The sequence below is a fragment of the Podarcis bocagei genome (assembly GCF_964188305.1).
Source record: "Podarcis bocagei genome assembly, chromosome: 16".
Taxonomy (NCBI): Eukaryota; Metazoa; Chordata; class Lepidosauria; order Squamata; family Lacertidae; genus Podarcis; species Podarcis bocagei.
In genome coordinates, this window is record NC_138142.1 from 35,912,589 (window position 1) to 35,931,974 (window position 19,386).

Genomic DNA, 19,386 nt, shown 5'->3' on the forward strand with positions numbered 1-19,386 from the left:
TACACCAGGTATGGGTTCGCTGGGCAGCAGCAGTGGGTGGTGGGCTCCGCTCTGCGTCGGGAAGAAGCAGCCCAGCGAAACTGGCTTAGCATCGCTGGGCAGCTTCGCCGTGGAGCTTCCTCCTGGCACGGAGCCCACTGCCCACTGCCGCGTATAAGACTGGGCGTATAAGTCGACCTCCCAAATTGGCAGCTGCCAATTGGGGGGGTTGTCTTATACTCCCAGTCGCCTAATACGCTGGAATCTACGGTATGCACCGTGTGAGGGAGAAATTTCTCTGTGTCTGTACATCTCTTTTTGCTCTCCGACCCTTCCCTCCTCTAGGGGACTCCCCACCCGGGATCTCCAGGGAGATTGCCACCGTCCTGGCGGGCATGCCGGGCTTTGAGATGGACTCCTCCTCCCTGGGTCTGGATGAGGACCTGAGAATCGAGCCGCTCACTTTGGACGGACTCAACATGCTGAGCGACCCCTACGCCCTGCTGACCGACCCGGCCGTCGAGGATTCTTTCCGCACCGACCGACTCCAGTGAAGGAAGGGAGAGGGCCGCAGCGCCGAGAAACGCCACCCCTTCGAGGTGGACCCTCTTGAGCCACGAAAAAACAAAAGGACGACTTTTTTTTTTGCTTTCCTAAACCAGAGGCGCCGGGCAAGAGGGGCCAGGGACAGAAGAGATTGTGTTTGCCCGCCCTGCCTTTCCACCCCCAACTGCAGTGTCGCCACCCCCCTCCAAGCTTAAATGCCTTCTAGGGTGCTTTGGGACCGGACTTTGCAACGAGCACTTGCAATCCCAGGTTATAGGGGACCGGGGCACGGCTTGACCCCCCCAGGGGCAGGGAGGAAGCCTCTGCACTCTTTAGAGCCGGGGGGCAGGCCATGAGAGTTTTCAGCATCCTCCCCAAAGCGGGAGAGAACGTACGCAGTCTAGGTGTTAGTGTTCCAGTTCCCTTGAATCGGGGTGTTGGGGGGTGCTCGCATTCGTGTGAATCCAAGTGTCTGCCTCCTCCCTCAAAATCAATTCCAGCCATTTCGTTTCCCCTAGTTTATTCCTGTGTATATTTCGTACCCGCACCCGATAGCTATAGAGACTTTCGTAGCGTGCAGAGCATTTGGGGGGGGGGGGCGGGTTACGTTCTCGTTTTCTCTCTCTCTTTTTTTTGGCCTAATCATGTTTTTTAAAAATTTTATTTTCAAGAAAAGCAATTATGTACATAACTGCCCTTCTCTCCTGCCCCCCACCCTCTCCTCCTGAGCTGCCGTGTAAATGTGGGGGAGAGGAAAAAGGGGGGCGTTTCTCTTGTAAAGCACTTGTAACTTTGCATCCTTATCTGTCGTGAGGTCTGGCTTCTGTGCTTGAGTTTGGGGCGGAGGGGGGGAGCTCAAAGTAGGGGGGGCTGTGGTTGGGGTTCAGCCCATACCTCACTTTTCCTTCCCCTCCGCCCCCACTGTGGAAGAGATAAACCAGAGTGATTTTATTATTATTTTTTAAAATATATGTTAATTATAACAACATTCCGTCACTGGTTTTTGTGTGGTTTTCCGGGCGGCGGTTCGTCCCGCCAGATCAGGGTGGGGACTGTCCCAGCCTCGGGTCCTCTTTTTTCCAGAGCAGCTGCCCAAAGTCTGCAAGGAAGGGGCTCAGGGCAACGCCTGAGCCACATTTCGCCCCCGGCGTCTGGTCTGCTTCTGACACAAAACTTTGGGAGCCCACCTGCCCCTGGGTTTCAGAAGCCGCTTGCCACGTGGTCTCAGCGAAAGAGGAAAAACCGATGCAAAATTCTCCAGACCGGTTTCATGTGATCTTGGGCGGGATACCTGGGCACACGAATTTACTAAGGGAAGTGCTGCTGGATCAGACCCATATCCCATCTAGTCCTGCATCCCTGTTCTCGCAGGGGCCTCAATGGGGCACCCACAAGCCGAACCCGAGTGCGAAAGCAGCCTCCCCTCCTGCCATTTCCAGGTATCGGTATTCAGAAGGATACCGTCTCTGACCCAGAGGCAGCTGAAGTGGCTTGAAGCAAAACAGAATACGGCAGCTCTTGGCCGCCTCATCTTCCGCAGCCAGAGAAGAAGAAGAAGAGTTTGGATTTGATATCCCGCTTTATCACTACCTGAAGGAGTCTCACAGCGGCTAACATTCTCCTTTCCCCTCCTCCCCCACAACAAACACTCTGTGAGGTGAGTGGGGCTGAGAGACTTCAGAGAAGTGTGACTAGCCCAAGGTCACCCAGCAGCTGCATGTGGAGGAGCGGGGAAGCGAACCCCAGATTACGAGACTACCGCTCTTAACCAGGGGGCAGCAGTGGGCTCCTCAGAGGCCGGATCTACTGCCTGGGGCGACTGCCGCACCTTGCCTCATGGGTGCGCTGGCTCTGGTCTGACTGTGGAGGTAGCTAGTAGCCATTCCTAGCCATATCCTCCAAGAATTTGCCCAGTCTTCTAAAAACATCTAAGTTCACGCCTGTTACTGGCATTTACAGAGTGAATTCCATAGTTAAAACAGCAGCACAGAGCTTTCAGCGACTCCTCTGCCCTTGATTTTAGCGTGCAGCTGTTCAGTTGGCCAACTAGATACCCCAATGTAAACCAAAACACAATGGCAACTCTTCCCACTTGCGACTCTGGCGCCGATTCTGGAGGGAGAACATCCTGGCTAGTGGTCACCGATTGCCTTATTGGCCAAGAGCCTTATTCGTCCATGGTTTAGCTACACGAAGCAAGATCGTTTACCTGGAAACAAAATGCCCATAACTTTCCAGAAGCAAGACTAGGTAGTAACAAGCTTTGGACTAAGCTAAGGTGTGGCTGGTTGGGCTCCTTGCTACCCTGTTCCCTTTCGGCCTCTTCCAGTTTCTGAGCATTGCTTGGCTTTAAATTTTGATACGGAGTCTTCCCTGAAAGGCCTGTAAAAGATTTGCATGCCCTCCAACATTCCTCGGATGAAAATGTCCCTATGATCATGTGAGGACTGTCAGAGGAGCTGCTTAATTGCACCAGCACTCAGGAATCCTGAGCTGATCAGGCTGTGGCCTGCATTGTAACCACGTTAACTTGCTCCCTCATGCCTTTGCACTCAAGGTCTAGCTTCCCATTCAATAGATAAATAGCAGAAAGCTCTAAATCTGAGATCCAGATTTTTTTGGTAAGACTACAAAATTTGAGAGTGACACCTGCCGGGAGAATTATGCAGCCAGAAAATTAAGTACACCTGCAAAATCTCCCTCCACCCCATTGTGTTGACCTTACCTGGCAGGTGAGAGTCTGAGTGCACTTTTAACTAGGTGAGTAAGGGGTCAGTCCCATGAGTGGTACTCCTTGAGGAGAAGGGCTCTGACATAGATGGCCCACTTGGTCAATTTCCCCAATAATAATAATAATAATAATAATAATAATAATAATAATAATAATAATTTTTATTTATACCCTGCCCACCCCAGCCAAGACCGGGCTCAGGGCAGCTAACACCTGGTATAAAAGCAATTGATTAAAATACAACTTAAAAACCAGATTAAAATACAACATTAAAATGCAGCCTCATTTCAGCAGAAACTCAAATCAAAAACTTTTTGGGGATGAAAATGTCAAATCTTCACCAAGGCCAACTATCCAGACTGGTCCTACGTGGGCCAGAAAAAAGCCAGGGAAGTCCCCAAATAGGAGTTCCATCACAGAAGGAGAAAGGAAAGAGGGGGAGGGGGATCAAGTTGATTCCAAGCCAAAGGCCAGGCAGAACAACTCTGTCTTACAGGCCCTGCGGAAAGGAATCAGATCCTGCAGCCAAAGCCCAACCAGATTTCCCCTGGAAAGCTCAGAACAGTGGTGGACTAACAGTTTTGGGTCCCCGAAGGTCGAACTGCTAAGAGGGCCCCTTCGCAACCACAAACGGGATCTGGGTAACCACTGCTTTCTTTGCCACATCTGCACTACCGACTCTCAAACTTGGGGGTTCTTGAAATACTGCAAAAGATAAATTGTGTGCCTCAAATTGTGTCTACTACACTGCAAAACGCTAAGCAGCATGGACTAAATTTGCTTCTGGGGTCTTTGGGGGATGAGGCACTCTGAAGCTTAAACATCATTAGTTTCGTAGTAGATCCGCTCCTGGCTCAGCAGCAGAGCAGGGAGGCAATAGCGCTCCCTGCTGTCGCCCTCCGGCAATTGCCACTGCGTTGAGAGAGATTGAATCTGGGGGCTCTGCTTAGCTTCAGAAGGCAGGGTGGTGTGTCACAAGCTGCTGCTGAAAAAGATCTATACCCAGGAAGGGAACCAGGTCAGAGGCAGAGAGCACCTGCTGTCCATACCGAACGTCACCGGTTAAATCTCTGGCGTCTCAGGGTAGAAATGGGAATGCCCCTGTCTAAAACACTGTAGAGCTGTTGCTGGACAATGTGGACAAGACTGAACCAGATCGGCCCAGCAGTCTGGGCTGGCTCCATGTTCTGTGTCGTCCCCCACCCAAAAGGGCTTTCAGAATCCCACTCAGCAGATTTATTGATTTTCTTTAAAGGGGCTTCTGTTTCTTTTCGTTGGTTGGGGTGTGTGTGAGACTGGGGGGTACGAACCCCTGCTCCCCAATCCGACTTACCCCTTTGCCCATTTCCCTGACCAAACCCATCTCCCTTTACAACTTGTCCTTGCTTCCTACTCCCAAATCCCACCCACTTTTGCTTGCTTCTTTAGCCCCTTACATCTTTTTAACATGCACACTGCTTTTGTGGAACAACGGCTTGGTTTCTGTTCAGCGCTATTGTGTGAATCTTTTAAATCGCAAAACATGCTGCTGCAATGGTGTTGACTATGGATCTTCCAAGGTTCCCTATTTCCCAGGGTCCACAGTCCCAGATTTACAGAAGCCGTCCCGGTTTCTGATTTGATCCTGGAATGTCCCATTTTCCCTTAGGACATCCCTATTTTCATCGGAGAAATGTTGGAGGGTATGGAGTTCTCTAACCCCATAGCCATCTAAAGGCAGCCCTGTATAGGGAAGGTTTTCTTTTAATGTTTTGTGTACAGTGGTACCTCGGGTTACATACGCTTCAGGTTACAGACTCTGCTAACCCAGAAATAGTGCTTCAGGTTAAGAACTTTGCTTCAGGATGAGAACAGAAATTGTGCTCCGGCGGCACGGCGGCAGCAGGAGGCCCCATTAGCTAAAGTGGTGCTTCAGGTTAAGAACAGTTTCAGGTTAAGAATGGACCTCCGGAACGAATTAAGTACTTAACCCGAGGTACCAGTCTGTTGGAATCCGCCCAGAGTGGCTGGGGCAACCGAGTCAGGTGGGCAGGGTATAAATAGATGTTGATGATGATGATGACGATGACGATAATAGAAGGTGCTTATTTTCATCCGAAAAATGTTGGTGTGTGTGTGTGACTAGAGCGCCAATGCTGAAGGTGAAAAGAGGCCTAGCGATAGGTCTCAGCCACATTTTCAGGTAGGTATGAGAATTGTTGCTGGCCTGAAACTCTGGACAGCTTCTGCCAGCTTGGACCACCTTGTGAATATAGGATCCCCCCGGAACCCATTGTTTGTAAAAATGGCAGCCATTTTGACTTATGCCACTCCTCTCTCCAACAGCCATTTTGTGACTGACACTCATAGCACTTCCCTCAAAAATCCAGATATGCCCGCTGTTCTACAAATATTGGTGACGCTGCTTTTAGGAAACATTCGCACCATACATTTAAAGCACAACTTCCAACAGTCATGGCTTCCCCCAAAAGGATTCTGGGAGCTGTTGTTAGTCAGGGGTGCCGAGACCCGCTATTCCCCTTACAGAGAGTGTGTGTGTTGTTTAGCAATCAATACCTCTTTCTCATGAAATTCTGGGAAATGTAGCTCTGTGAGGGCAAAGCATATAGTCAAAACACTGTGTGCAATGATGGGTGGGAATGCCCATCTTGCCCCCCCCAAAAACGGTCCCCTTTTTAATTTCAGTTTTTTCCCTTTCCTTTTTTGCCAAGCACGTAAAGCTGAATGCATAGGACTTGCGAGTTACCTGTTCACACACCATGGGGTCTCTTTGGTAAAAGTCACGGGATGCGGAGCCAAACTTTACAAAACTTAAATTTTATTGGACGTGAAACCGCCTACAGAGGTATAATCCCGAACCACAAAACCTCAACCCACCAGGGTGTTACATTTACGAACTCAAAGCTTCGTTGTAAATCATTGCCAGGGCACCCAGGAAAGTGACGTATTCCTGGAAGTTGACCACTTGGTCCCCATTGCGGTCCAGATCTTTCATTAATGCCTGTATCTCTGAGTCTTGCAGTTTCTGGAATAGACAACGAAATCACGAATTTAGAATGCTCAGTGGAACAAGGCCTTTGCTTTCCGTTTCAACATTTGAGGCGATTTTCTGGGAAACTTGTGGGGGGAGGCAAGGTTTAGTATGAATAATAGCATTATTTTTATCGCAGGTGGGGGAAAGCGATGGGAGATGCTGTTGGTGACACCTCGCTGCTCCTTTAATTCTGTCTGAGTCTCGCTCTGCACACGCACACGCGTTCTTTATATCCTCCTTTTGGGATTAAGACTACGCCCTGGCACCTGACTATCTCCTACACTTTCTCATTTCCTGATGCCATCGTGTGACAAATTCGTCTATGTGGCTTCCTGATCATTTGACGGAATTGTAACGGAAAAGCTCCTTTCTGGAGGCTTTAGCCCAAAGCGGAAGACTGCTGGGTCATGAAGGGACTGCTTCACCCCTTCCCACCCGTTCATATCCCCCTGCTCTCTCTCTCCATCCACCCAGATGCTTCTCCACTTGTGAGGAAAGGTCTAGGGTGGGTGGGTGGGTGTCCTTCTGTATCTGAGACCACATAACACCAGTCTTGAAAGACCTACATTGGCTCCCAGTACGTTTCTGAGCACAATTCAAAGTGTTGGTGTTGACCTTTAAAGCCCTAAATGGCCCAGTATACCTGAAGGAGCGTCTCCACCCCCATCGTTCAGCCCGGACACTGAGGTTCAGCGCTGAGGGCCTTCTGGCGGTTCCCTCACTGCGAGAAGCGAAGCTACAGGGAACCAGGCAGAGGGCCTTCTCAGTAGTGGCACCCGCCCTGTGGAACACCCTCCCACCAGATGTCAAAGAGATAAACAACTACCTGACATTCAGAAGACATCTTAAGGCAGCCCTGTTCAGGGAAGTTTTTAATGTGTGACATCTTAGTGTATTTTTGGTCTTTGTGGAGGCTGCCCAGAGTGGCTGGGGAGGCCCAGCCAGATGGGCGGGGTACAAATAATAAATTATTATTATTATCATTTCCCCCTCTGGGAGAAAAGCAACTGGGGCAAGCCGTTTTGAGTCAGTGGGGATATAGGTCATACGGCTTAATCTACCCCACCATGGTCACACTGCAGAGCTTTTTATTTGGTGGGGGGAAGAGAAAGCGAGAGACACAGGATGTGTCCCTGTGCACCCCCAGCTTCCTTTGTCCTCAAACAGGAACTCTGAGCATATTTGGTCCTTTTCCCCTATCCTCACCGGTCCAATGGTGAGCTCCTTCTGGATCAGCTCCTTCAATTCCTTCTTGCTTAGGGTGTTCTTATCGCCATCCTTGCCGGCGTACTTGTGGAAGGTGACAACCAGCAGGCCGATAGCTTGGTCAAGAGGTGCTGCCATGGCGAGAGATCTGAAAAAGGGGCAAGACAGAATGGGGGAGAGTTCAAGAGGCTGTACGGATTGGGAGGGGAAAGCCGGCCTTCCAAAGCTTTCCTGCTGCCTACCTCTCTTAACGCAAAGGGACGTGGGTGGCGCTGTGGGTTAAACCACAGAGCCTAGGACTTGCTGATCAGAAGGTTGGTGGTTTGAATCCCCGCAACGGGGTGAGCTCCCGTTGCTCGGTCCCTGCTCCTGCCAACCTAGCAGTTTGAAAGCACGTCGTAGTGCAAGTAGATAAATAGGTACCGCTCCGGCGGGAAGGTAAACGCCGTTTCCGTGTGCTGCTCTGGTGCGCCAGAAGCGGCTTAGTCATGCTGGCCACATGACCCGGAAGCTGGACGTCGGCTCCCTTGTCCAGTAAAGGGAGATGAGTGCCGCAACCCCAGAGTCGGCCACGACTGGACCTAATGGTCAGGGGTCCCTTTACCTTTACCTCTCTAATGCATTTACTTTATTTTTATTTAATAAAAATCCCATAAGCATCACTGCATCTGCGTGAGCGGCAGAGAACAAGTTTAAAGAGCTGCTGGCACAGGTTCGAGTTGCACTTGTTAATGTGAAACAGGGCTGGGGAACGTTTCTTCAGTCTGAGGGCCAGGCAGCCTTCCGGGGGCCACAGGCAAAAGTGGCTGACGTGACAAATGTGGATTTTGCCCTTGTACACTAGGCAACTTTCTCTGTACACTACCCTCCATCCGGGCTAGGAAGAAGCCTCTGTTGGACTTCTAAGCCAGGCAGAAACAAGGAACGTGGAAATAAGGTCTGGCAAGGGGTATGGCTCAGGAGAAAGAGAGGGTCCCAAGGGCCAGACAGAGAAGCTCCGAGGCCCACATTTAGTTCCTGGGCCTGAGGTTCACTACCCATATTCCTTTTCTTTTTAAAAGTTGGTTCCAGTTTTTGTTTTGACTGCAACAAAGAAAATATTTAGATGAAGGGGGTGGGGATGTCAGTCTGGTAGCACCACATTCACTGCAAAAATAAGGCAATTGCTTTCCCCAAGGCAATTGCTGGGGGGGGGGGGACTTGTTCTACAAGCTTGCAATGTGGTTTGGTTTAAACCCGGAAGGGTATGCATGTAGGGTGGCTATTGGCTAGCATCTGTGATGTCACCTGGTTGCCTCTCCTCACAATCTGGGGGAGAGTTTCCCAATGCTTTTAGGATGCTTAAAAAAAAGGATTAGTATAATGTATCGCTTTATAATACTTTTTAAAAAAACCTAAACGTTAGCCCATCTGAAAGAAGAGGTGAAGGAAGGACTTGTAGCTCAGTGATAAGAGCGTCTGCTTTTTATGCACAAGATCCAGGGTTCAATATCCAGCTAGACTGGGGGAGACCTTTGTCTGAATCTCTGGAGAGCCGCTGCCAATGGTTTGACTCAACAAAACAGCTTCCTATGTTCCGGGGGGCAGAGGCCAGGCAGGCTTACGACTGAGCTATGATTTGTCTTGCAACTAGGCGCACCCACCCACTCGCCTATTGTGATATCTTCTCTTGGCATGCCCGTAGGGTTAAGGACCAGAAGTCTTAGCAGTCACAGCAAGAGGTATTATTTTAGGCTTAATGCTTCTCATGTGCTGCAAGCTGAGTGATGAAAGGAAGAGAATACTCTCTCGTCCCAACCCACATCAAGGGAGCCACTCTCTCGCTGAGCTGCCTGCAGGCCTTCCCCTAAAAATAAAGTAAGATTCCAGTCCTCATGGTTCCAGATTAATAATAATAATATAATAATAATAATAATAATTTATTATTTATACCTCGCCCGTCTGGCTGGGCTTCCCCAGCCACTCTGGGCGGCTTCCAAAAAAATATTAAAATACTGTACTACATCAAACATTAAAAGCCTCCCTAAACAGGGCCGTCTTCAGATGTCTTCTAAAAGTCTGGTAGTTGTTGTTCTCTTTGACATCTGGTGGGAGGGCATTCCACAGGGCGGGTGCCACCACCGAGAAGGCCCTCTGCCTGGTTCCCTGTAACTTGGCTTCTCGCAGTGAGGGAACCGCCAGAAGGCCCTCGGTGCTGGACCTCAATGTCCGGGCAGAATGATGGCTGTGGAGACACTCCTTCAGATATACTGGACCAAGTATATCTCGGATTAAGGTCTGACTTAATTGGGAACAGAGGAAGCTGGCGTATATTGAGTCAGAGCAGTGGTCCATCTAACTCACTACTGTCTACACTGACCGGCAGCAGCTCGTCAGAATTTCAGGCAGGGTTCTCTCCAAGTCAGGGATTGAACCTACAAGGCGCTGTGCTGCAAAAAGTACGATAGGCAGCGGCAGCCGCAGCAGTTTCAAGATCCAGTTCCGCAAGTTCTCATTTTTGCACAATCTTAAGAAAGAATCAACAACCCACCCTGAATCCGTCATGGTTTATGAGAACAGCAGTGGTTTCTAGATGGGGGTTTTTAAGGTGGTGGTGATCTTATCTGGCCTCTTCAGAGAGTGTGAGAAAGCATACAGGGTGTTCTTGCTGTGCAGAAAAAGATCACCACCTTATCTACAGGTGCGATAGCAAACAGAAGGGGCACGGAGGCAGCGCATCAAATCCTCACGGGGTCTCTGCCATGGGAGCATATTCACCCAGTGCTTTTCCAGCTGTACTGGCTCCTGGTGGAGCACAGGGTCAAATTTAAGGTGCTGGTTCTGACCTTTAAAGCCCTTCACAGCCTAGGACCCTCGTACCTACGGGACCGCCTCTCCTGGTATGCCCCACGGAGGACCTTAAGGTCCATAAATAGCAACACCCTAGTGGTCCCGGGCCCTAAGGAAGTCAAATTAGCCTCAACCAGAGCCAGGGCCTTTTCAGCACTGGCTCCGGCCTGGTGGAACGCTCTGTCTCATGACCCTGCAGGATCTGATTTCTTTCCGCAGGGCCTGTAAGACAGAGTTGTTCCGCCTGGCCTTTGGCTTGAGTCAATTTAATTCCCTCCCCCTCTTTCTTTTTTTCCTTTCTCCTCCTGTGATGAAGCTGCATTTTAATGTTTTAATGTTGTATTTTAATCTTGTTTTTCAAGTTGTATTCATTCAACTTGTTTTTATTATTGGTTGTTAGCCGCCCTGAGCCTGGCCTTGGCTGGGGAGGGTGGGGTATAAATAAAAATTATTATTATTTTTGCTCTCTTTGTTTGCAGTTTGGGGCATCCCCAGCACCATCACCTGGGAGGGCCCCCGCCCCCCCTAACGCAGTAGCAAATGAAAGCCACGCGCGGCCGATGACATGTGCTCAACAGCCAGATTTGTGGAGAGAGAGAGAGCAAGGCCCAGCCATGCCCTACAGGTGTGCTGCCTCACCCTTGAGCAAATTGCATAGGGACCAGTTACCTGGGGAAATGAGGGCATTGGGGAGCAACCTGGCACCCTACAGAACTACAGCTCCCATCAGCCTCGGCTGGCACAAGAAGTGGCCAAGGATGATGGGAGTTGTGGTCCAACCACTAACCTTTGGGCCCTTCAGAATGCTGTTGGACTACAACTCGCATCACCTTTGGCCATTGGCTGATGGGAGCTGTAGTTGTCCCATAAGTCACAGATGCTCCCGTCCCTGTTCTAAAGGATGGCACATAATCACACCCATCAAAAACACTCTTATTCCACTTATTCCGTGGCTCCCCCCCCCAGCACCCTGGGAAAATTATTATCATTAATATCATCGTCATTAATTTGTACCCCGCCCATCTGACTGGGTTTCCCCAACCACTCTGGGCAGCTTCCAACATATATAAAAACGTAATAAAATATTAAACATTAAAAAGACACTTCCCAATACAGGATTGCCTTCGTAATAAAAGATTGAACAGGGCTGTTTTCATGGAACTTTCAGCTCCCTGAAAGAACTACAGTTTACAGCATGGGTAGGCAAACTAAAGCCCGGGGGCTGGATCCGGCCCAATCGTCTTCTAAATCTGGCCCGTGGACAGTCCGGGAATCAGCATGTTTTTACATGAGTAGGAAATGTCTTTTATTTAAAATGCATCTCTGGGTTATTTGTGGGACCTGCCTGGCATTTTTTACATGAGTAGAATGTGTGTTTTTATTAAAAATACATCTCTGGGTTATTTGTGGGGCATAGGAATTCGTTCATTATTTTCCCCCCAAAATATAGTATGGCCCCCCCACAAGGTCTGAGGGATAGTGGACCGGCCCCCTGCTGAAAAAGTTTGCTGACCCTTGGTTTGCAGGATGCTTGGAGGGAAGTTAAAAGGGCGTGGCAGTTAAAAGCGGCATGAGAGGGCTTTAAATGTAGGATGTAAACGCTCTATGTACTAATAAAGTAGCAACGAAATTACTGGGACTCTGTGTGCATTATCACGCCTCCCCACCAGAGGCCAGGAGGGCGTGTGGCGCAAGGTTGCTGCGCAAAGTTTGCAAGCGGCACAAGCTAAGCAAGCATGGGGGGGGGGGGGAGCCGTGGGTGCGTGTGATGCACCACCCTTGGGCAATTCCCTATTTCCATCACCCAACACCCCCCTCTCCCCAAACATCCTTCCTTTTTCCTGCGCTCTTGCAGCACAGCTTCATGCGTCGGGCTCCAAACTGTCCCGGTTTGGACTCTGGGCCCCTCCTAGTTTTCGAGAGGGTTGCAAAATTCCTCGGGTGGGGAGCGCAACGCCCACCCGCTCCCTCCCGGCAGCCGTGGAAAAACCCCACATGGCAAAGGCTTGGGGTGTGTGGAAGCACAACTTGTCCAATGGGAGTAAAGCCGAGGGAATATAAGTTTCCATTTGCAAGGGAGCGGCTCCCTGAGCGCAAAAGAGCGACGCGCTCGCTGCCGTAGTTCGGCGGCCAGAGGACAAGCGCTCTGCGTATGCCCAGAGGCACCGCCTTTATTGCAGCTTAAATCTCAAACCGGCGAGTGGGGCAGAGGGGAGAGAGAGAGAGAGGGGCGTTGAATTCCAGAACTGTACTAACTCCGGATTTTCCGTTAGCATTTTGGCTTCAGGTTAAGTCGCTTTCAAACTTTCTGCACGAGAGTGTGTCTGAAAGCGACTTAACCAGAAGCCAAAATGCAAACGGGAAATCCGGAGTTAGTACAGCTCTGGAATTCAACGCCTCTCTCTCTCTCTTGCAGAAAGTGACGCCTAAATGAGAAGAGTAGAAGTAATGAAAAGGTTTTTAAGAAAGTGGTTTAAAACGAAAGGGCATCCAATATTTGAATGGAGGAGGAGCATCATTAAATAAACCATTCCACCCTTAACTTGGGAGGGTGACCCACTGAGCTCAAAGGGACGAAATACCGTTAAATAAATAACAATCTCAATATATAATGAATTGCACGTTTAACTTGAGAGGTCCCTACTGAATACAATGGGACTTAACTTCTGTGTGGGCCCTGGTAAGCGTTACGCTGCCATCCTATGCGGTCTTACTTCCGAGGAGACCCGTATAGGCTCGCGCTCCTAAGCTGCTCTCCTGCACTTAGCAGTATACAAACCTCGTTGAACTCAAGGGGGCTTACTTCCGAGTAGACCTATCGCATCTCCCTGTTAAGAACGAGGGAGGGGAGGGCGAGGCAAAAGGATCTTTCTGATAGGGCAGAAAGGATATTAAAAGGTTCGACTTTTTTCCAAACTATTCCTAGGTTAGTGGGGAGGAAACCACATCTCTGAAATGGTTTCTCGACTGTCCCTAAGGAGGAAAAAAAAAAACCAGGGGAACTAGGAATGAGGAGGGAGGGACACATCTGGAGCGAAAAAGCTACACATCTGGCTCACTGGAGCGGAGAAATCTTCTGCAAAAGCTCAGGAGATGATGGAAACGAAATGGAGGAACCGTGGATGGGAGGAGCGGAATTCAAGACTTACCAGAAGCGAGATGGTCCGGTGCTGAGTGGCAGGAAGCGATGGGGAAAGTGGTAGCCCACGGCTGGCGCAGCCTGGACTTAATAGGCAGAGGCGGAGCCCAGGCTGTCCCAGGAGGCAGCTGATTGGATCCAAAGAGGAACAACGCCCCCCCTTACCCCAAAACTTTCTGTGTATTACAAACTCCACCTTTATTTGCTGTATTAACTCTTTCCCAGGTTCCAGAACTCTCCAACACTTCTCAGGTGCAGAGAGAGAGTGGGGAGGGAAGAGAGACCTTTCCCCTAATTCCACCCAGAGGGCTAGAAACTTGTCATTTCTCTCCTTACGCAGGCTTTATCTCTTTGATCTGTGCCTCGGTTTCCCTTTCCAGGTGAGCTTCCTTCTTTCCCTTCCATCCACCCACCCACCTCTCTTTTTCTCTTCTTTTTCCTCCGTGCCTCAGTTTCCCCTCCAGGTGTTCGTTCGGTCCTGCGTTTGCTCTTGTGCCTCAGTTTCCCCTCCGTGTCTGTCTGTCCGTCCTTCAAATCAAACTGGGCCCTTAAACACACAGCCGGATCCCCCGATCATTTTCAAAGAACGTGTGTGTATACATACATATACAGTGGCGCCTCGGGTTACATACGCTTCAGGTTACAGACGCTTCAGGTTACATACACCGCTAACCCAGAAATAGTGCTTCAGGTTAAGAACTTTGCTTCAGGATGAGAACAGAAATCATGCTCTGGCGGCGCGGCAGCAGCAGGAGGCCCCATTAGCTAAAGTGGTGCTTCAGGTTAAGAACAGTTTCAGGTTAAGAATGGACCTCCAGAACGAATTAAGTTCTTAACCAGAGGTACCACTGTACCTTTTCAAAGCATGGCAACAGGCAAAGACTTACAGCGAGACTCACTGCCCAGTCACCCCCATCCTCATATTTACAGAATACCCTCTGCCTGCATCCTACAAAACCAGTTGTACCAGTTCCTTTAAGAGCGATAAATGAGTGTTTGGCCTTGCCAAGGAGATCTGCTTGGACGTCTCATTTTCACACAAGGGGCCATCTTCCCTTCTGAGTGACCGGCCAGTGGTTGGCGGGGCTGGAAGCAGAAATAACGAATATATGCATGCAACTTTTCTATTGTTGGGAACTGCAGTTTGCCAAAGGGTCTCCAAACAGCTCTCAGCACCCTGAACAAACTACAGTGCTACCCTGTTACCTAGTCCCTGTTCCCCGCCCTTGTTGACACACAGACCTCTCACTCTCCCTAGCTAGCAACGTTCCTTAGATTCTACCATACTTTCTCTCTGGGCTTTCACATATAGGACAGGGTGTGTGTGGAATGAAAGGATACCGGTTTGCATGCGAGTCGATTTGCTAACATGTACATACTGGTGCCAATTTTAAAATGATTACTGTAATTTAAACAGGAATCCGGGATGTGTCAGCCTTGTGGAGAAGACGGTGACTGGGTGATGTGGGTGCCTGTTCAGTCTGCCGCACGGGTGTTCGGTTACCGGCAGACGGGCTGTTTCATCGCTTCTCCCTTTTGGAGTTCCTTATCCTTAAGCTAGATCAGGTACGGCCGTTCAAATGGAGCTGGAATGGACCAAAGCGGCCCTCCAGCTTCTCTGCCTGGCCCTCGGAATTCTCTCCAGCCACACCCACCTTCTCCAGGCCACGCTCCCTCACTGCCCTTGCTAGACACACTCCTTGAGTGTTTTTGCCTGGCAGGAACGTGTCTTTGCTCTCTAGTAATGTATCAATACTTCCCCGATTGGAGGGATAAATTTGTTTGTGTGTGTATATGTGTGTGTGTGTGTGTGTGTGAGAGAGAGAGAGAGCTAGCCTACTGTACAAAGATAAAGTTGACTATTTTCGGACTATTTAAATAAATATTATAATATGATGAATTTGCAATCAGGATTCGAACTATGAGTAACAGAAAGAATTATGGTTATGATATTTAAAAAAGTGAAGATAGGGTGACACAAAGGGGTAGAATTAAAAAAACACTGCGGAAAATGGGATGGGAAGTCGATAAAACAAAAGAAAAAAATATTCTGTTTTGGAATTTTATGTGAAATTTGTAAAAATTTAATAAAATGGTTTTTGATTTTTTTTAAAAAAAGTTGACACTTGTTGCTCCGCACTGCTGTGTGGCCCCTAAATCATTACCAAGAAGGGAAGGCGGCCCTCAATCTTGCAATACAGGACAGGGCACGTGACCAGCCTATCCACCAGTCAAAATTGAGATGCTCTTGTGCACAGTGGTAGTGGGGATTGACTGGTAGGGCAGAAGGCAGGGAGCCTGGCAGTAGGTGGCGCCAGAGTCGATGACAGGCAGAGCCCACTAATCCTACTTTTGTCCCCATCCTCCTCCTCCCTGCTGAGGAGCAACCCTGAGACTGAGGAAGAGGAAGCAGTTGTAAGAAGGAAGGAAGGCACCTGCAGACTTGGGGTGGGTCGAGGCTGGTGGGGCAAATACCCCCTTTCCCCCTAACGGGCCAGCCCCCTCACTGCATATTGCGCAATGCCTTCATTATCAGATCAAGGGGCGCTGGCTAAATTCCGCCCTGCAAAATTGCTGCTGCTTTGTTTATTTTGGCCCTCTGTGTTCCAGTTTTCATTTTCTCTGCAACAGCCTCCTGCCTCACCCTGCACTGCCAATTAAAAAGTAATGGATGGTATTCCCCCCCCCTTTTTTTTCTCTGGGGAAGAACACATTAGATCAAACGTAATTACCTCCTGTAAAATGAATGCATTGCAGCCCAGGCAAAGACCACACACCATGGCAAGAACAGCCCTGCAAAATTGGCTTGGAACGACACAGTACCATTTGGAAAGAAATTCGCTTCCTTCCAAAACCGCCCAGAGGATTGTGAGCACATTTGAATGCATCCGAAACGGATGCAACCCAGAAGGAAAGGTTGCAGTGTGTTCCTACTGAGGATTGTAGTTAACAAGCCGCACCCTCTTCCAGGAAACTCCATTCCGTTCTCCCTCCTTGCTGCCCTGGTTTTTCTGTTCTCTTCCATTCCAGGTGAGCCAACGTAGGAATTTCTCTGACACCGAGTCAGATCATTGGTACACCTGCACACAGACAGTGGTTTCTCCAGGAATTCAGACAGGGAGTCTCTCCCAGCCCTTCCGGGAGATGGCACTGGGGATCAATCCTGCGACCTTCTGCATGCCAAACAGCTGCTCTTGCACTGGGCCACGCCCCTTCCCCATAACATTTTGATGTATTTTTAATCCTTGTTGGAAGCCGCCCAGAGTGGCTGGGGAAACCCAGCCACATGGGCAGGGTACAAAAAATAAACTATATTATTATTATTATTATTATTATTATTATTATTATTACACCCTGCAGCCACGGAGCACGTTCTGCCCTCGTTGGACAGGGTTCCCTTCCACGTAAGGTTTTCTTTTCCCAGCCTAAATATGTGCTTTTGGGTAGTTCTGCAAACTTTGATATGGCCGGCCCTAACATTAGGTAGCGCAAGGGTCTGCTTCAGGCTGGATGTGGGTAGTTCTGCAGGCTGAAAGCTGCTGGTTGCTGCCTTCTGCAGCCCATTGGTTTGTTTTTTATATATGTTTTGAAATAAAAAAAATTAAGGTCTGATAGATAGATAGATAGATAGATAGATAGATAGATAGATAGCATCTTAAAAAGCAGAGACATCACCTTGCCAACAAAGGTCTGTATAGTTAAAGCTACGGTTTTCCCAGTAGTGATGTATGGAAGTGAGAGCTGGACCATAAAGAAGACTGATCGCCAAAGAATGGATGCATTTGAATTATGGTGCTGGAGGAGACTCTTGAGAGTCCCATGGACTGCAAGAAGATCCAACCTCTCCATTCTTAGGGAAATCAGCCCTGAGTGCTCACTGGAAGGACAGGTCCTGAAGCTGAGGTTCCAATACTTTGGCCATCTCATGAGAAGAGAAGACTCCCTGGAAAAGACCCTGATGTTGGGAAAGATGGAGGGCACAAGGAGAAGGGGACGACAGAGGACGAGATGGTTGGACCGTGTTCTGGAAGCTACAAACATGAGTTTGACCAAACTGCGGGAGGCAGTGGAAGACAAGAGTGCCTGGTGTGCTCTGGTCCAGGGGGTCACAAAGAGTCGGACACGACTAAACGACTAAACAACAACAAAGATAGATAGATGATAGATAGATAGATAGATAGATAGATAGATAGATAGAGTGATATCTCGGGTTACATACGCTTCAGGTTACAGACTCCACTAACCCAGAAATAGTGCTTCAGGTTAAGAACTTTGCTTCAGAATAAGAACAGAAATTGTGCTGTGGCAGCGCGGCGGCAGCAGGAGGCCCCATTAGCTAAAGTGGTGCTTCAGGTTAAGAACAGTTTCAGGTTAAGAACGGACCTCCGGAACGAATTAAGTACTTAACCCGAGGTACCACTGTAGTTCATAAATGCACCAACCAAGCACGTACATCAATATATAAACCACATGTCTGAAACCCCACAGAAAGTCCTGAAACCATTTTGTCCCTCTAAATTGACCTCAAACATTTCTCTGCAAGGTCGAAGGAAAATGGAAAAGCCTCCCCATTGTCTTTTCGTTCACAAATCCTGTCTTAAGGGTATGTCTGTGTATGAATCGGGTGAGCCTGTGACATGGCTCAGGAACTATTTGTCATTGCAAAAGACTGGCCAGGCTCCCCAAGCAATCCAATCAAGTGACCATTAACAGGTCTGCCCGACAGGAGATAAACAAAGCACTCAGATTTCTGTTGTAGACCGCCCTTTCTGTGATGTAGGGATGATGTATCTAGGGGGTGGTCTTGAGTTACACCCCTTCTGTGATGTATATATGATGTTTCTGGGGGTGGTCTTGGACTCCAGGGCGGGCAATTTAAAATGTCTATATAAGGGCAGGCACACCTTTGTTCTGGGTTCTGCTCCTTTCCTGCGTGTGAAGGGAGCACCCTGTTGCAACAGATCAATAAAGATCAGGCTTACTAGCTGCTTTGCTTCTCAATATTCTTTGGTTGGCCTCTGTTATTCTCTCCTACCAATAGGGAACCTATGTAAGGACTCTATATGGGCTCTTGTGTCCCCCATAAGGGAATAAGGGCAGGTTTTTGTTTATTACAGTTTAAATCAACCAGCCATTTGCATATTCGTCGGTGAATTCACCCCATCCCAGATACTGGGTCTCCTTCCTTTCACCCGGAACGGAGCCAGCTCCTCGGCTAAATAAACACCGGCCTTGAGTCCACATCAACCTGCTATGGCAATGAATAGGAAATCTGAGCACGCATGAATGAGATCATGCCTCTGAGGGCTTCTCTGTTCTCTGTTCGCTCCAGGTGCAACAGGAAACTTTTGTTTACAAAAGGAAGAGTTCTCTAACCAGGACTGGAGAGAGCCTGAGTCCCTACAGACATTGTGGGAACCTGACTCTGCTCCAGTCCTAGCTAAGGATGGGCGAATGTTGCCCATTTCGGTTTCTCAACTCCCCAGGGTTATCTTCTGTTCTCCACATTACCACACCTGTTATGTACTGAAGTTCTCACCCTGGGCCAGCAGGGGGATACTGTAGATAGTTATGCAAATGAAGGATCGAAAGTGACGTTCAGGGATTGGATAGTTTTAGAAAGTTGCTACAGTAATGTTGTACTGGAGCTCTATATAAGCAGGCTGACTGAGCCCTTCAGTTAGTTCTGTTCTGGCCTCTGAATAAACAAGAGCTGTTTGAAGAATCGCTGTGTCGTCTGATATGTTCACCCACAACTTGGGTGGTTTTGCCTTAAAATGGGTGGTGTATGCTACCTTGATCATCTCGGAGGTAAGGTGGAATATAAATGTAAAAATAAATAAATTGGATTTTGTACTGCTTAGAAGCCTATCTTGGCTTTTGCAGGATAAATAAATACACATTATTATTCATAGCTCAGCC

General features: G+C 48.9%; 3 protein-coding genes across 3 annotated transcripts in view; 2 read left to right on the plus strand and 1 right to left on the minus strand.

The window, feature by feature from the left end:
• The window catches only part of CRTC2 (CREB regulated transcription coactivator 2), a 39,022-nt gene extending 37,509 nt beyond the window's left edge, over positions 1–1,513 (plus strand). Inside the window, exon 14 of the mRNA XM_081173535.1 lies at positions 325–1,513. Within this exon, the coding sequence (XP_081029661.1) occupies positions 325–533 (209 nt within the window). The 3' untranslated portion in view covers positions 534–1,513. The remainder of the gene's footprint in view (positions 1–324) is intronic.
• Positions 1,514–6,057: 4,544 nt separating this feature from the next.
• Positions 6,058–13,616, minus strand: LOC308575280 (protein S100-A6-like). Its single transcript, XM_081173946.1, has 3 exons — positions 13,475–13,616; positions 7,497–7,644; positions 6,058–6,281 (listed from the first exon to the last, which is right to left on the minus strand). Exons 2-3 carry the CDS (start codon positions 7,632–7,634, stop codon positions 6,147–6,149), a joined length of 273 nt encoding a protein of 90 aa, XP_081030072.1. The 5' UTR covers positions 7,635–7,644; positions 13,475–13,616; the 3' UTR covers positions 6,058–6,146.
• Positions 7,653–19,386, plus strand: part of LOC308575278 (protein S100-A13-like) — a 110,130-nt gene continuing 98,396 nt past the window's right edge. Inside the window, exon 1 of the mRNA XM_081173944.1 lies at positions 7,653–7,837. The gene's annotated coding sequence lies outside the window, so the exon portion shown is untranslated. The remainder of the gene's footprint in view (positions 7,838–19,386) is intronic.